This window comes from Aulonocara stuartgranti, assembly GCF_965226115.1.
Source record: "Aulonocara stuartgranti genome assembly, chromosome: 14".
Taxonomy (NCBI): Eukaryota; Metazoa; Chordata; class Actinopteri; order Cichliformes; family Cichlidae; genus Aulonocara; species Aulonocara stuartgranti.
In genome coordinates this window covers 27,348,241-27,363,265 of record NC_138950.1, presented here as the reverse complement: position 1 = coordinate 27,363,265, position 15,025 = coordinate 27,348,241, and the positions used below count along the sequence as shown (strand labels likewise).

The 15,025-nt window shown below is 41.3% G+C and overlaps 2 protein-coding genes across 6 annotated transcripts in view; one reads left to right on the top strand and one right to left on the bottom strand.

Moving 5' to 3' along the window:
* Window positions 1–15,025, top strand: part of egfem1 (EGF-like and EMI domain containing 1) — a 59,428-nt gene that overhangs the window by 22,347 nt on the left and 22,056 nt on the right. For all 4 annotated transcript variants that reach the window (XM_082503152.1, XM_082503153.1, XM_082503151.1 and 1 more), the window contains 16 exons: window positions 665–790; window positions 1,043–1,165; window positions 2,652–2,774; window positions 3,380–3,517; window positions 3,672–3,794; window positions 4,102–4,224; window positions 4,302–4,553; window positions 4,716–4,844; window positions 6,700–6,828; window positions 7,225–7,353; window positions 11,043–11,177; window positions 11,543–11,677; window positions 12,715–12,840; window positions 14,208–14,339; window positions 14,636–14,764; window positions 14,852–14,983. In XM_082503152.1, coding sequence (XP_082359278.1) covers window positions 665–790; window positions 1,043–1,165; window positions 2,652–2,774; window positions 3,380–3,517; window positions 3,672–3,794; window positions 4,102–4,224; window positions 4,302–4,553; window positions 4,716–4,844; window positions 6,700–6,828; window positions 7,225–7,353; window positions 11,043–11,177; window positions 11,543–11,677; window positions 12,715–12,840; window positions 14,208–14,339; window positions 14,636–14,764; window positions 14,852–14,983 — 2,184 coding nt within the window. The remainder of the gene's footprint in view (window positions 1–664; window positions 791–1,042; window positions 1,166–2,651; window positions 2,775–3,379; window positions 3,518–3,671; window positions 3,795–4,101; window positions 4,225–4,301; window positions 4,554–4,715; window positions 4,845–6,699; window positions 6,829–7,224; window positions 7,354–11,042; window positions 11,178–11,542; window positions 11,678–12,714; window positions 12,841–14,207; window positions 14,340–14,635; window positions 14,765–14,851; window positions 14,984–15,025) is intronic.
* LOC309687886 (EH domain-containing protein 2-like) lies at window positions 7,383–12,822 on the bottom strand. Of its 2 annotated transcripts, XM_082503174.1 has the most exons (7): window positions 12,755–12,822; window positions 10,079–10,361; window positions 9,781–9,957; window positions 9,569–9,666; window positions 8,765–9,177; window positions 8,501–8,665; window positions 7,383–8,394 (listed from the first exon to the last, which is right to left on the bottom strand). In XM_082503174.1, the coding sequence occupies exons 2-7, from the start codon at window positions 10,297–10,299 to the stop codon at window positions 7,834–7,836; spliced, it is 1,635 nt and encodes a 544-aa protein (XP_082359300.1). In that variant the 5' UTR covers window positions 10,300–10,361; window positions 12,755–12,822; the 3' UTR covers window positions 7,383–7,833. The 2 variants fall into 2 exon arrangements, with proteins under 2 accessions (XP_082359300.1, XP_082359299.1); XM_082503173.1 differs by lacking the exon at window positions 12,755–12,822 and having other exon boundaries at window positions 10,079–10,487.

Below are 15,025 nucleotides of genomic sequence, written 5' to 3'. Positions count from 1 at the left end.
GAGAAATTCAGACACAATTTAAAAGGAGAAATGCAAGGCGGTAAAGTACTTTTACCCTTTTAGGACCATAAAATTTGTCATTTAATGAAACAATTTGTTACTTGGAGAAAATCGGTACATCTCTGTTTCTATGTATGTCCCCTAATGCCCTCAGTTTCCAGCTGCAGCTTTGTGTTAAAAGATAGGTACGGATGCAGAGGGATGGCTAATTGTGTCTGTGGAAGTCATCAGTGTTAAAAGCCTGCCGTTCATTCAGTTTTACAGCCTGTGTCATCATGTCTGTGTTTAGAGCACCCAGAAGGCACACGGCTAATATTCATATTTGGCACGTCATTAAGTTGCAGGAATGATAGGATGGAAAGATCATTAGAAAATAAACTAGAGGTAGTCATTGGACCAACAGGCCTATTGAAGACCTTTTTTTTCCAGTTTCCTGCATTTACTCAAGTGTTTTCCACAATTATACAGCTGTGCAACTTGAGCTATGAAAGGTATTTTGAATTGCCAGAAAATTCAGTTATATTTATCATCCTTTCTAAGTTACTGAAAACTTAGTGCGACTTTCAGCCCCATTAAATCTGCACTTGAGCACCTGAGCGGATGGGCTTTATGACTTTGACTTTTTTTTTTTACTGAGCACTCGTCTATCTTCTTTGCTCTTAAGCTGTGAATTCCTGCTCTGTCTTGAATGGTGGATGTGAACACAAGTGTGTGGACACGGGGGACAATCACTACAAATGTGAGTGTCGGAAGAACTACCAGCTGAAGAGGGATGGGAGACACTGTAAATGTAAGTCAGCCTAACTTTTGGTGCAGAAACATCTGTTAAAGTGCCAGAGCTGTGCATTACACAGCTCAAAATCTGAATAGTCTTCATGGATTTTCTAATGCACTGATTAATTTTACTAGCAATCTTGTTGTGACAGAAAATATATTAATGTGTATGATTCAGATGTCAAGAATACAAATTGTCCTCATCAAACTGTCCTGACCTGGCTTCATTCTGCAAATATATGTATGTGTATGTTTCTCCTCGTGTTAGTGAGGGACCCCTGTGAGGAGAGGAATGGAGGCTGCAGCCAGATGTGTACTTCAGAAGAAGGCCGAGTTCACTGCAGCTGCCGACCTGGTTTTACACTGGCTGGAGATGCCAAGAACTGTGAAGGTGACAAAGCCCTCTCTCTCACTCACATAGCTATAACTCAGATAAGACCTCTGATTTCCTGTATGTGAGAAAGAAAGTTTTCTATGCAGTCCTGTGAGAAACTAACTACACCATTACTGCTTCCCTATAACTAAGAGGGCAAGTAGCAACGAGGCGCTACTAATCAAATGCACTTAATTATTAGATCATTGGCAGGTGTGAGCAGGTCTAAGCATTCAGGTGTGTGTTATACAATACCATTATCTTACCAGACTCTGCAACCTCAGTTAGCATGCTGGATGTTAAAGTTCCTGATTGTTCAGTTACAAAAAGAATGAAAAAGTATGACTTGTCTATAAAAACAACATGGCAGCATGGCACAGAACAATCTGCAAGGCTTCTGGAGCATGCCCTTTGGACAGATAAGACCAAAGGGAAGAGGTTTGGCCATAAAACACAAACACAGGATATCATCACAAAGACCTCATTCCAACTGTCAAGCATGATGGTGGGGGTGTAGCGATTCATGCCTTGCAGTCATTGAGTTGACCATGAACTCAACTGTGTACCAAAGCATCCCATATGGAAAAGATATATATAAATATTATAAAGTTTGTATCTGTCTTGTGTGAAACTTATATGAAAAGCATACAAAAGTGAAAAAAGATATAAGATCCCTTGAAAAATTATATAAATGAAACTTGTGTGTTTTGGATACTTACTAAAACAATATATGAAAGTAATGAGAAAGTGGCCACTTTCATGAGTAAATCATGTAAGCCTTATATGATTCACTATATGAAGTAGGCCACATCTTATGCAAGTCTTTTATAAGTTTTTACTATTTCTTTTCCTTATGGGATTGCAGAGTCAAGCATGGCTGAAATTGAGCCATGAAACAGGACAATGAGTCCAGGCACAGCAGCAAAACTATAACAGAATGACATGAAATGAAAAAGAAAATAATCAAGGTCCTGCAGTGGCTCAGTCAATGCCCAGATCTCAACCTAAATGAAATTTTGTGATGGGACCTTAAGAGAACTGTGCATAAATCAATGCCTACAGACCTCAATTAAATGAAACAGCATTCAAAGTAGGCCAGATTCCCTCCGCTACATTGTGAGAAACTCATATGGAAAGTAGTTACTTAATGTTATAGCTAATTGTGGTTCTGCAAGATGTTGAGAGCTGTAATTAACTTTCCACAGGACTGCGCACATCTACTTGTTTTAGGAACTCTGGATTTGGTTGGAGACTTAGCTGCTACTCAACCAAGAAAGTCAGGTTCCAGGATACAAGTTTCATGAACACTGAAATCCTGTTTACCTCCGCTGTTTCTTAATATGATGCTGAATAATATTCTGCAGTTTTGCAATACAGTAGATAAATCTTTGACACAATCAGTGGACTTTTCTCATGCTCATGTGTTTCTGCCTACATGTCTTGGTGTATCTGTTGACATTTGTCATACCAGGATCTAAAGTTTGTTAATATTTGCCTCTTATAGACATTGATGAGTGCAGCTCTGGCCATGCCAAGTGTTCCCATGGTTGTGTCAACATGTTGGGTTCCTTTAGCTGTGTGTGTCATCCGGGTTTTGAACTCGGTGCTGATGCTAAACAATGCTACCGTAAGTAAGAACTTCAGCCTACCTTCCACAAACTGTAAAGACTGCTGAGTGCTTTTTATTATGCAAATAAGAGAACAACTTACATCATTTCAGAATGACTTTGTTGAAAATGTTCTGATTCAAATGTGCCTTAGTTTTTTTATTTTTAACCCCAAAGGGATTTTTTTGACTGTAATGGGAATTTAACTAGTAACCTTTCCTTTGCTAAATAAATATGAATACCACTGCACACTATAGCGCAGGCTGGTGCAGCTTGCACATTCTAAAATCATTTTCTTTTTTTTCTGCTAACAACAGAACAAAACGCAAATACCAGGTTACTTGTAAACTGCTCTTTAATTTGAATCACAAAACTTTGCTTGTAAACATTTCAGTGTAGCACACAGGACTGACATGCGTGATATGCCTCAAAATTCAACCGAGTCCTAAGTTATATCCTTTTTAAATCCATCATACTCTCATTAGGTATTTATGTTGAGCATATAAAATGCAAAATTAAATGTGATTTACAGAGTCACTATTAGCCAAAAATGCCCCGTGTCATTGACCCTATATTTCATCTGTGGTTGTGTACTGTTGTTGTGGTTTGATCCTTTCATCTCCAGGCATTGAGATGGAGATTGTAAACAGCTGCGAGAAGAACAACGGAGGTTGCTCTCATCATTGTGAGCATACCACCAATGGCCCTCTTTGCTCCTGTAACCAGGGTTACCAGCTTGACCAAGACAGGAAGACCTGTGTAGGTCAGACCTTCTATACATGTGTGTGTGTGTGTGTGTGTGTGTGTGTATATATATATATATTTTGTTTTCACCTGTTTTATTTAATGTGTTTTGGCTCTGTGCTTCAGTCCTTCAGAAGGATCTCTTCATACCAGCTCTTTAATACTTTCCACAGATAATAATGAGTGTGTGAGTGAGGAGTCCTGCTGCAGCCACTTCTGTAAAAATTATCCAGGCGGCTATGAATGCAGCTGCTGGCCTGGTTACAGACTAAATCCAGACGGTTGCAGCTGTGACGGTAAGGTTGGACTCTTAGCAGATCATCTAGTCTGGTACTTATTAAGGTTTTCTGTGTTGTGGCAAAGCTGTGTATGACACAAATTCTAAAAAGCGTATTTACCAAGTGAGTCCTGAAAAATTAATCCTTTTAAGGCCAGTTCCTACTAGAAAAGGGGGGAAAAAAGAACATTTTACTCAAAAAGCGATGTACAGTCAAGTGCAACTTCTGGATGGGTAGAAAAAAAAAAAATCCATATCTGTGTCATCTTGCAGTGCTACACTATCTTTTCATATACTTGCACTATGTTTGCATTTTCTTCTGTTAGACATTGACGAGTGTCTGGCAGAGATCTCGGACTGTGAACAATACTGCATCAACACTGTGGGAGCGTACGAGTGCTTTTGTCAACAGGGCTTCCGTTTGAATGAGGACCGGCGCTCTTGCGTGTGTGAGTAACATTTTCAGCTTTCCAAATACCACTCTGCATTTCTTCTTGACATATAACATTGTACTTGGTCTCTTTAGCTCTTTACGGCAGAGAGCTGGAAGAGGAAGATGAAGAAGAGGAAGATGAGGAAGTGCAGCTCGAGGCTGGCAGATTACCGGACCTGCTGTTCCGCAATGCTCCTCAGCTCCTGCAGTACACGGCAGCCTTGCGCTCCCATTACGGCAGCGAAGATGATGACGACGATGATGGTAGTCACCGTGGTGACAGTGAAAAAGTATTAGAGATCCTGAGAGAGCGCAGGGGAGAGCTCAGACTGGAAAGTCACATAGGTACAGTAAAAAAACAAAACCCCAAAACAAGAAAAACAAAGCATGTGTGCTGAGTCTGCACTTTGTGCCTGACCAGATCAATATTATTTTATTACTCTCCTTTTGTTTTCCTATTAAATGTTGATGATCTTCAGGAATTTCCTTTGGAATTTCCTTTTTTAGTGTGTCTAGATGACTCATTTGGGGAGGACTGCAGTGTAAGCTGTGAAGACTGCGTGCATGGAGCGTGCAACGAAAACAGAGACCGATGCGAATGTTTGCCTGGCTGGACGGGGGTCATCTGCAACGAGAGTGAGGATCTTTAAAAGTGTTCTGAAGTGACGTCTTTCCATCATAACACAAACACTGTCCTTCGGGATAAATCATGTGCCACCTGTCATCAGTGTACTGTAGCAAGTTAGCTTAGCATGAAGACTTTGCTCCATCCAGAAGTAATAAAAACTATATGGTGGGATTTGTAAATACTAGGCTATATCTCATTGGCTTATTTTGCACAAAAAATAAAAAAAATTGTGACTTTATAAAAGTATTTCGTATACAAATGACACATTATGACAAAGCCTTAGAGGGGAAACTGGCTCCATATTTACCATTATTTTAAGTGGCACATGATCATCTCCTCATCTCACTTTCAGACAGAAAGGGATGAAGGGGAGACATTTATTTATTTATTTGTATGGGAAAATTGACCAAAGCGAATGAGTCATGTCCAGATCACATATCTGATTCAGTTGTACATTGAACAGTACAGCATAGACGGGCATGCACATAGCCTTGATTGTATCACAAGGCACATGTTTTCCCAGAGCTATTTGAACTGCCTTTAGCAGTATGGTCTAGTTAAAGAAAGATGACATAGCTCCCTGTGTGCATCGATCCAGCATCATGTATCAAAGCCTGACGGCTCTTGTGTGGGAGGCTGTGTTGTTTATGGGCTCCAGAACACAAGAGGGCCAGGGGAATCAATTTGTCTGCTACTACTGTGGCCAGGACCCACAGCAAGAGCACAGCCCGAGGCCAAGGATGTCCACTACTGGGTTACAAAGCAAAGCTTCATTGTTCCCATCCAGCTCTGTGATTAATGGCTGTCTTTTGGTCTGAACCTGAGGAGGAGAGCCACGTGTGATAAGTCCATTAGAAGCATTCTGAAACGAGAGTCTGAGGGAGGCAGTGTTCAGATGCACACCCTGAAGGTGATGGGCCTGGGCAGCATTTTCAGGTGGAGTAGATGAGGAATATTGCTGCCTGAGGCAAAGATATGGGGAATGGTGCAGTAGGCAACAACATAGGGGGCTATAAGGAAAAAAAATATGGGCCATGTATGGTCTTTAAAAAATGTGACATATAACATTTTTATTGTATGAAGTTGTATATATATAAAAAATATATAATTAACTGGGTTACTCTTTCCCATATCTCAAATAATTGAATTATATTTGAATCATATCGCTGAAGCAGTGTGCCAACTCTTAATACTGCTGTTGAAGCATTACAAGTATTTATGGTGTTTAAAACTAGCTCTCTTTGTTATACATGTTGTCTCAGGATGCCTTAAGTATTTATTTTATTTAACCAGGAAGTCCCTTGAGATTACAAACTTTTTTTCTAGGGAGAACCTGGTCAAGAGGGTACCTCAATACAAAACGACACCCTTGCCTACTGACCTGTTCACTGCCTTTTTCATATATTATTATGATTTCTCTAAATACGTCTTGTCCCTTCATTTATATATTAATTCATTCATTCTGAACTATTTCCTGTTCTTATCCTGTTCCACAGGGTGCTGCCGTTGCTACACTATTTTAAACAATTTCATCCTGCGATATAAAACTGTTGTAAAGAAGCTGCGATATGGAAGTTAAGCAGCAGTTAACTTGATGGATTAGAATACTTGAGCACGTCTTAAACAGCCAGCTGTTTCTTCTCAGAACTGCTAACAAGGCCAGTGAGATTAAGAAAGTCAGGCAAACCCACAACACCAGGAAAGAGAGGACGGAAGCTGAAAGTGTTTACTGCCTAGACCAAAACTCTAGCTTTTGATGTGTTTATTTTCAAATTAAAAAAAAAAAAAAAAAAATATATCTTTGGATTTCCACACTGAACTTTTTTTGAGCCAAAAAAAAATCTTCATCTCCTTTCTCTTCAGCTTGTCCACAGGGGAGCTACGGACAGGCCTGCAACAGCCTGTGTCGCTGTCAGAATGGAGGCTCCTGTGACCCTGTGACTGGCAAGTGTTTGTGCCCCCCTGGGGTGCAAGGCTTGCTCTGCGAGGATGGTTTGTATACACGCATTCCTACAGACGCATGCAACCACCTGGGTCTAGTTTGCTTGCGACCCCCTCCACATGAATTTAACTATGTGATTAGACATCTGTCAGAATGCTTTTATCCTCTAAAACTGACGAGTCATTAAAAAGATTTATGCTAGAAAGATAAGGAAAAAAAACATAAATTAAAGCTTGTTTCATACCAGGGTGATTATCTTATAAATAACTAGATTCATCTTGATATCCCAGGGTTTGGAAATCACTGCCCTGTACTCTGCTTCAGTGTGTGCTGAATGAGTCATTACCATTATTAAAGATGTCTTCTCACAAATGAGGCATGTGGGCTCTGTTGTATTTTTGAATCTAAGCAGGGACTAATTTATTTGGCATTATTCTTGCTCACAGGTTGCCCAAAGGGTTTTTTTGGGAGGCACTGCAGAAGAAAGTGCAACTGTCCCAACAGTGTGCACTGCCATCGTCTCTATGGAGGCTGCCTGTGCCCTCCAGGATTATATGGGCGTTTTTGCCACCTGGGTGAGTGAGAATTGTTAGAGTTCAAAATATTGGTGATAGCAATGTCAATGTTTTTAATGTCACATATTAAAGAAAAGCTTAACAGTCAGGGAATATGAAACTTTTACTGCATTAGCTGAAGAGAGACTGTCCATGCAACTGATAATATTTGCTGTTGTGTTTCCTTATAAGATGACAACAATAACGTAGTTGTCAAAAAAAGTGTGAATAATACTTCAAAATCAAATCATTCATAACCAATAACAGTAAGCTTTAGGTTGTGTCAGCTGTTAATACGTTTTCAGGTTTGCACACACACACACACACACACACACACACACACACACACACACACACACACACACACACACACACACACACACACATACACACACTTCAGTTTTCATAGTACTCAAACTGCCAACATTGTAAAAAATCTGCATTAATTTTACTTGTAATGAATACACGTTCTCAGCTTTCCGTTTCCTTTGGATGACAAGTTCACACCGACACGTCGCTTGCTTCACTTGGCCGTTTTGATGGTGGCACCAGGTGTGGAGGCAGCTCTCTGGGGAGCCAGTGGCCCTCCACTTTCTCCTCGATGAGGTGGACTGCCAAAGCAAACTCCTCATCGTCCAGCATGCCATCCCCGTCTACATCGGACAGCCTCCAGATGTGAGCGAGCACAGAGTTGGGCAGAAGAGTCTTTGTCATCCACTCTTTGACTTTGGTTCCGCTAAGTTTGCCCTCAGTTGGATTGAGGTTGTAGAAAATCTCATCGTATTTGGGTTTGTATTTCTCCACTACCCACTCATCGAAATCTAGCTCGCTCCCCTCGTCTATGGGAGGTTCTTTGAACGGGTCTCTGCTGTAATGCTCGGGCTTGAATGTTCTCAAAAATTCCCCGTCCAGCACTCCGTGGAGGGATCGCTTTCTCTGTTCTTGTTGTTGGATGTAGGGGACCAGCTTGGCGATGTCAGTGCTGAGGAGTTTATCCAAGGAGGCCATAAGGCTCGGTTTTAGCTTCTTGAACTTTGAGAAGTCTTGCCCCAAAAGTTTCTCCTGAAAATGTGTGCAATCGCATGTGAGACTAACACAGAACATTAGAGTGAATGAAATCTAACAAATATGGTATTTAAACAATAATCAAAGAAGTTGTTTTGTTGACCTGCATCTTTGTGCAGTCGGGGAAATCGCCAGCTGGGACACGATGCTGCTGCTGAATCTTGCTAAAAATCACGGGAAGCTGGTAGATCAGATTATGCTTCTTGCTTTCTCTACAAAAAATGGTTGGCATCTCCTGCTTCAGATAGCTGATAATGTGTGCATGAGCCTGTGAAGAAACACAAGGGAGTCATAAAGGTCACCACAGCAGCTGGATTTGTATATGCAAAGTACCGGTTGGAATTTATCATAACGGCTGATTTCTGACCCTCACTAAGCGCGCTCTCTTCACCAGGTCATTCAGCTTGCGTACTGCAGCGTTGCGTGGCAGGTTCCTTATATCGGCCAACAAATCCTCCTCCTCCAACTCTATCAGCTGGTAGTGGTCACACATCTGCCTCGGCTCTGACCAGAAGGATCCGATGTAAACCCGTAAAATCTCAGGGGTTCGAAACACTTTTCCCAGTGACCACATGAGGGCGCCATACACTCTCATCAGATACTGAGAGTCCACCCTGTCAGCTTTGTTGAGAACCACACGCAACTTGTCCTCATAACCGCACAGGGCCTCGAATGCTCGTGTGAGCTCATCAGAAAACTCCAGCTTATGCGCGTCAAACAGCAGGATGATCCGATCGACACGCTCTGCAAACCAGCGCAGCACTGCTGCGAAGTCATAGCCTGGGGAGAAGGAACAGAAACATAGGGGTTTCATTAAGACTGTATGTAACACAGCCTCACAGCCTCAAGCCATCGAGGAACGTTTTACACATCCCAGAGGTCCTCACTGGTTTCAAGCCATTTCGGTTACACCCACTGAAAAATGTGTCCATAAAACGAAGCAAAGGCTTTTCAGTTCCTCTCAGCTTATCTCCTGCCAGCCCAAAGTCATACTGCTTTCATCAGCTTTGCTTCTGCCTTCAAGTGTTTGAAGTTTGCTGGCTGAAATGTTCCTACTTCACTGGGTCTACTACATTTATCACTCTGCTCCCACAGTCCAACATTAATAGAAGCAAAGGCTTGTTAATTTCCTCTGGCACTAAAAGGGAAATTAGAAGACATTCAGCCTCACCTCGGCTCAGTTTTCTTTTAGCAGCAGTCAAGATGCCTGGCGTGTCAATTATGCTGATACTCTCAAGGATCTGATTTGGCATCTGAACACACTGAAACCTGTAAATGTGATGCATTTCAGGATTACTTGATTCATTTATAGGAATAATGGCAAAGCATAATCCTATCAGTACATTATACAAACAGGAATTCTCCTCTGTGAACGCTCATCACCTGTTCAGAAACGAATTTCCAAAAGGGTCGAGGTTGCGAAAGGGCATTTTCGGGTCCATCGTGAGGGCATTCCCAGGGATGATTCCCTCGACTTCTCCATACATGAGGGCAGTGAAGCAGTCAGTGGTTGGCTCTGGCCCAACTCTGCTACCAAGAAAATCTTGCTCTATGAGATACCTTGAGACACACATGGTGCAAACCAGCACTGTTATCTCCCTTTGTTTAAAACATGGCAAGTTAATGCATGCAGATCCTTTTTTTCCCTTTTTCTTTTTAATGATCCAAGTCCTGAGCTTACCTGATAAAAGTAGTCTTTCCTGTTGAGTACTGACCCATCACCAGCACCATCGGTTTGTTGTCAAAGTCTGCGTCCTCATAGCTTGGTGAGTGAAAGTGATGGAAAGAATAGTATTTTTCTACTGGCAGCAGCCGCTTGTAATAAAGATTCTTCAGCTCCTCTGTCACCATGTTGACGTCCCCCATTGCTTTCGGGGTGCTCCAAAGCCTCCGGAAGGACATGGCGACAGCAGTTTTACTCTTAATTTCTCAGTGTGGAAGCTGCTCGCTCTTCTTAGACCCAACTAAATGATGGAAGAATGTGCACAAGGCATATTATCAGATTCTCACAGCTGTCTGCTTCATCCTGCAGCGGGACATTAGAGAGGGTGGAGAGGGTGTAACTGGAGCCTGCAGCTGCACCTAACATAAAGCCAATATCGAGAGGGACAGGGTGGAGTGCAGCTCAGCTTTTGTTGCTGTGTGGGGACAGTTTTGGCAAGATTCACCCACAGGGTTGTAACAATTGTCAGACTTAAAGGTCATGCACAAAACTTAAATCTGTTTATTAAATGCGTTTATATACAAGCAGAAATTAAAGTACTTGCAAAAACAGTCAGAGGAGTCAAAGTTCAATAAATCAGGAGAAACAGGAGGCAGCAGTCACATGACTTCAGCCAGCAGAAATCTATCGTTGTCATAATATGGTGACTGGGTGTGTTTGTTTGGCTCATTTTTAAGTGCATTTCGATAGCAAAGAATGTTTAATTTCAATATATTTTCCTTTTTTCCATGAAATTGTGACCAGCTAAACTTTAGACAACAGAAGGTGAAGTTGGTTTAGTGCAGCATTTCTGCAGCTAGCAACAGTTATATAAGTGTCTAATGAACGGATTTTGTGTAGTATTACTCAAACACAAGAGGATAATCTAACCTTCTACTTCCATACTATCAGCCTTTTTCTGTCTGTTTTTAAAACCTCTCAGCTTGTCCCAGGTGGACGCACGGAGCGGGCTGTTCCAAGGAGTGCGACTGTGTTCAAGAACATTCCACCGCCTGTGACCCCAAAACGGGAAGCTGTTTCTGCAAGGCTGCGTATCACGGCCCACGATGTGAACAAGGTATAAAAAGCACGTTTATTCCTTGACAGGAATGAAGTGGTTAAGATTTGTGTTTGGTTACATTTTCAAGCCAAATGCTGAACAGAGACGAGGGCGTATTACTTTCTCAGCTGTTTTAAAGGTTCTAAACATGAACAAATATGTTTCCAGTTGCAGTAATGCATCTCTAATGTGAGCTACAAAGGGGAGTCTTGCTGTTTCCTTGCAGTACAGTTTTAGTATATTAGTGTGTAGAAGAAGAAGAGTTTAGGAGGTTGTCGGTGGTCTTTAACAGTCAAGCTTCTACTCGATGAAGGTATCCAAGATATTTGGTTAGAGACTGCACACCATCTTAATCTTTTATGCATCTGCGTGTCTCATTGTAGAATGCGATCCAGGCTTTTTCGGGCCCGGCTGTGAGCAGCCATGTGACTGTCCAGGTGGAGGGTCATGTGACCCCAAGACTGGAGAGTGCAGCCAGCAATGTCCTGCAGGGCTTCACGGACATAACTGTCAACTGGGTAAGCAAAAAAAAAAAAGATTTAAAGCACTTTGTAAAAGCCAATGTAAGAGCGCATGTTCAGTTATTTTGACGTCTAACGTATGCAGTGCAGTTATTTTCAGATGTTTGGCTCGCATTAATAATATCACTCGTTCCTTTTAACCTCTGCAAACGCAGTGTTCTCCACAGAGCTCGATTCCACAGTGCACTCATGTGGTCACAGCTTTTATAGTGAAAGACCGCACAGTGTAATAATGTGTGTGAATTTGTGAACTGCGTGGGCCGGCATACTGACACGTGTCAGCACGCATGCTTATAGTTTGCATAGTTGTTGCTTGTGCAACTGTGTGCCTTTTTCAAAGCAGCGCATTTTGTTATGTGTTTGCTCAGCTTTGTCACATTTTTAATTTCCTGCAAAGCATACAGATCTTTCTTTACTCCTCTATCCTCGCCTCCTTCTTCTATTCATCATTTGATAGCTTTGACTGATTACGTGGATGTAGTAGGTGAAATGCATCTATGAATTCACCTGGTCAGTGCAGGTGTTCTTGTTGTTGCAAACTACACAACTAGAAAGTAGGGTTCCTGTACAGCAGGGTGCCCTCTGGCTGTTTACTCTGCTGGTTGATGGAAAGTTCAACCCTCTGTACTGTGCTCTAGAGTGATGCTGAATATTGCTCAGGAGCCTCTGGTAAAAACATCACTTTATGTCTCTGGGGAGCGGACTAAGATAACAGAGTTACCATGTGTCAGGACTAGTGCACAGTCCAAGCCTAGGCGTGCTGGGTTTGCAACCCAAATAAAAGTTTTTTTTTCGCTTTTCTCTAGGTTGTCCATAGCTTAAGTTGCAGGCCAGATCATGACAGGGGCGATTTAATTCAGTTATTACAGCAGGAGCTTTTGGCAGAGGCTGAATAAATAAGCATCAAGTGATTATGATTTCAACATTTTCACTTGTCCAGCTGCCTCTCTTAATAATTTTTTCACTGTTGTGTAACCCAGTCTTTTATTTTTTCTCCTGTTACATCATGTCTGTTGTGTATTTTGTGTTGCTAGCCTGCCAAGCTGGAAGCTATGGAGAGAACTGTCTTCTGACCTGTGATTGCAGTGGAGCTCCTTGTGATCCCATAACTGGACAATGCATCTGTCCTGATGGAAAGATGGGACACTCGTGCCAGGAAGGTATTCATTATTGCAATGTCCTATAATAATAGAAAGAAGACAATCAATTATCTTTCTTGTTTGCAGGCTGGACATTTGTTACCCCTCTCAGAGAGTTACAGAAATGTGCAAAGGTTTTGAGCCATCCCTCTTTTCCTTTAATTTGCTGGGAAAAACACAAATAGAATTGTACAAACATTTTTTGCCTTATATACTGGGTTTCCATGTTATGTTTGGACATTTTTAAATAAATCACTGCACCTAACAAACTTGTAAGTCAATATCTTTAATGACGAACTTTAAACAACATTAACTCCCTTAGTCAATATTTCTTTTAGTTTCTTTAAGCAGGCTTCAGGAATAGTTCTCCAGGCTTCTTGAAGGACATTCAAAGCTGTTGGCTGACTTTTGTTCTGTTCTCTGTCAAGATGATCCCACACTGCTTCAGTAATGTAGAGGTCTGGGCTCTGCGGAGGCCAGTCCATAACTGATAGTGATCCATTGTGTTATTTTTCCATATAGGTATATTTTTTATTGATTTACCAGTGTGTTTGGAATCGTTGTATGATTGTACTTTTCAGATGATCTTCCATAGTGGATCAAAATCTCATGTTTTCATAACTCCATCACTTTTTACAAGATCCCCGACCTCCCTCGTACATATAAACAATAATTTGGACCAAAAATGTCAAATTTGGATTCATTATTCCTGACCTGTTGCCACTGATTTTCAGTGTGGGTCTTGTGTAGTTTGGCATAACTCAGCCTTTTTTCTCCCTGTTTTTTTCTTCCATAAGAATGATTTCTTGACTGCCGTCCTCACACTGACACCATTTTTGATGAGGCTTCAGTGATCAGTAGCTTGTTCATCTGAAGAGTCAGATGGATCTTTGGGGTCCTGTGTCAGATGGTTGCTGGATTTTTTTCCTGTTTCTTAAGGACAACTTTCAATTACTGCTCTGAAGTATCATTTTAGGACTCCCACTTCTTCTGCTCACCATGACGATATGGGAAAGGTTTCAGATTCTTGGAGTTACCTCTGTTGGTGTAAAAATACCTTTTGTATTCCTTTCAAACTGTGTTGTCTTTGGCATTTTGTGTAAACTGGTTTATCTCAGGACTGGACTGACAATGAGCTAAAAAGCAGTCAATGACCAAAGAAAAACTTTGAGAGACCTACAAAAAGTCTTGAGCACTTTTGCTCAGGATGACTTTAAAAAAATGACAAAAAAGTCTGAAAGCAAAATATTAAAAAAAATCGTGGATGGCTCAAAACTGCACTTTACTACAATTTCTACAATATTTGAATGTGTATTAAATCTGAGAAGTTAAAAACATAAATACTGCGTACTGCTCTATCAAAGTGAAAGGTACTTGCTGTTTCCCAGACTGCCCTGATGGATTCTGGGGGTCAAAGTGCCAGTCTTCTTGTCCTGAGTGTCAGAACAGAGGCTCGTGCAACAAGCAGACCGGTACATGTGAGTGTGAGCCAGGATTCATGGGACAGCTCTGCCAAAACAGTGAGTTTGCATGAAATTTCTGAGATTAAAACAAAAAAAAAATCATTTAATAAACCAAATGTGTAAGCTGTAGCTGACCTTAATGCTGATGATAATATATTTAATGAGGCATACAACTTTTTTTTTTTACTTATTCAACCTCAAATTTTAAAAAACAAAAACAAAAAATGATGATGTCACACTTGGATTTTGAAATTACTGTAATCTCCTCGACTTGCTTGAACACTTTAATTATATTTAATTATAGAAAGTTCATGACAGAATCAGTTTTCTGATTAATCACCTGTGTTGTGTAGAGTGTCCTGCTGGGTACCATGGACCAGGCTGTCTAACACCTTGCTCTTGCCACCCTGATGCCAGTTGTGACCCACAGACTGGGAAATGCATTTGCCCTCCTGGAAAAAGAGGCCACGATTGTGCAACATGTGAGAATGTAAACAAATGAGACAAAAATAAGAGAATCTGACAGAGTAGCAGAGAAAATAACTCACCCTTCACTGTAATGTTTGCAGTATGTGATCCTGGTTTCTGGGGACAAGGGTGCACCAGTTCTTGTCAGTGCCACGAACAGTCTCTGGGCTGTGACCCAGTCAGTGGTCAGTGTGCATGTGAGGCCGGCTACACAGGAGACCGATGTGAAAAGAGTAAGTTATTGCCTTAGCTACTAAATCATTTTGTATCATTTT

Bases quoted from the DNA above. Each gene is read 5' to 3' on its own strand.
- LOC309687886 (XM_082503174.1), bottom strand. From the start codon at position 10,299: ATGTCCTTCCGGAGGCTTTGGAGCACCCCGAAAGCAATGGGGGACGTC. The intron at 9,178-9,568 runs GTGAGGCTGAAT...CCTTCTCCCCAG, and splicing joins TAAAAGAAAACTGAGCCGAG to GCTATGACTTCGCAGCAGTG. The intron at 8,395-8,500 runs GTCAACAAAACA...ACACATTTTCAG, and splicing joins CCGACTGCACAAAGATGCAG to GAGAAACTTTTGGGGCAAGA.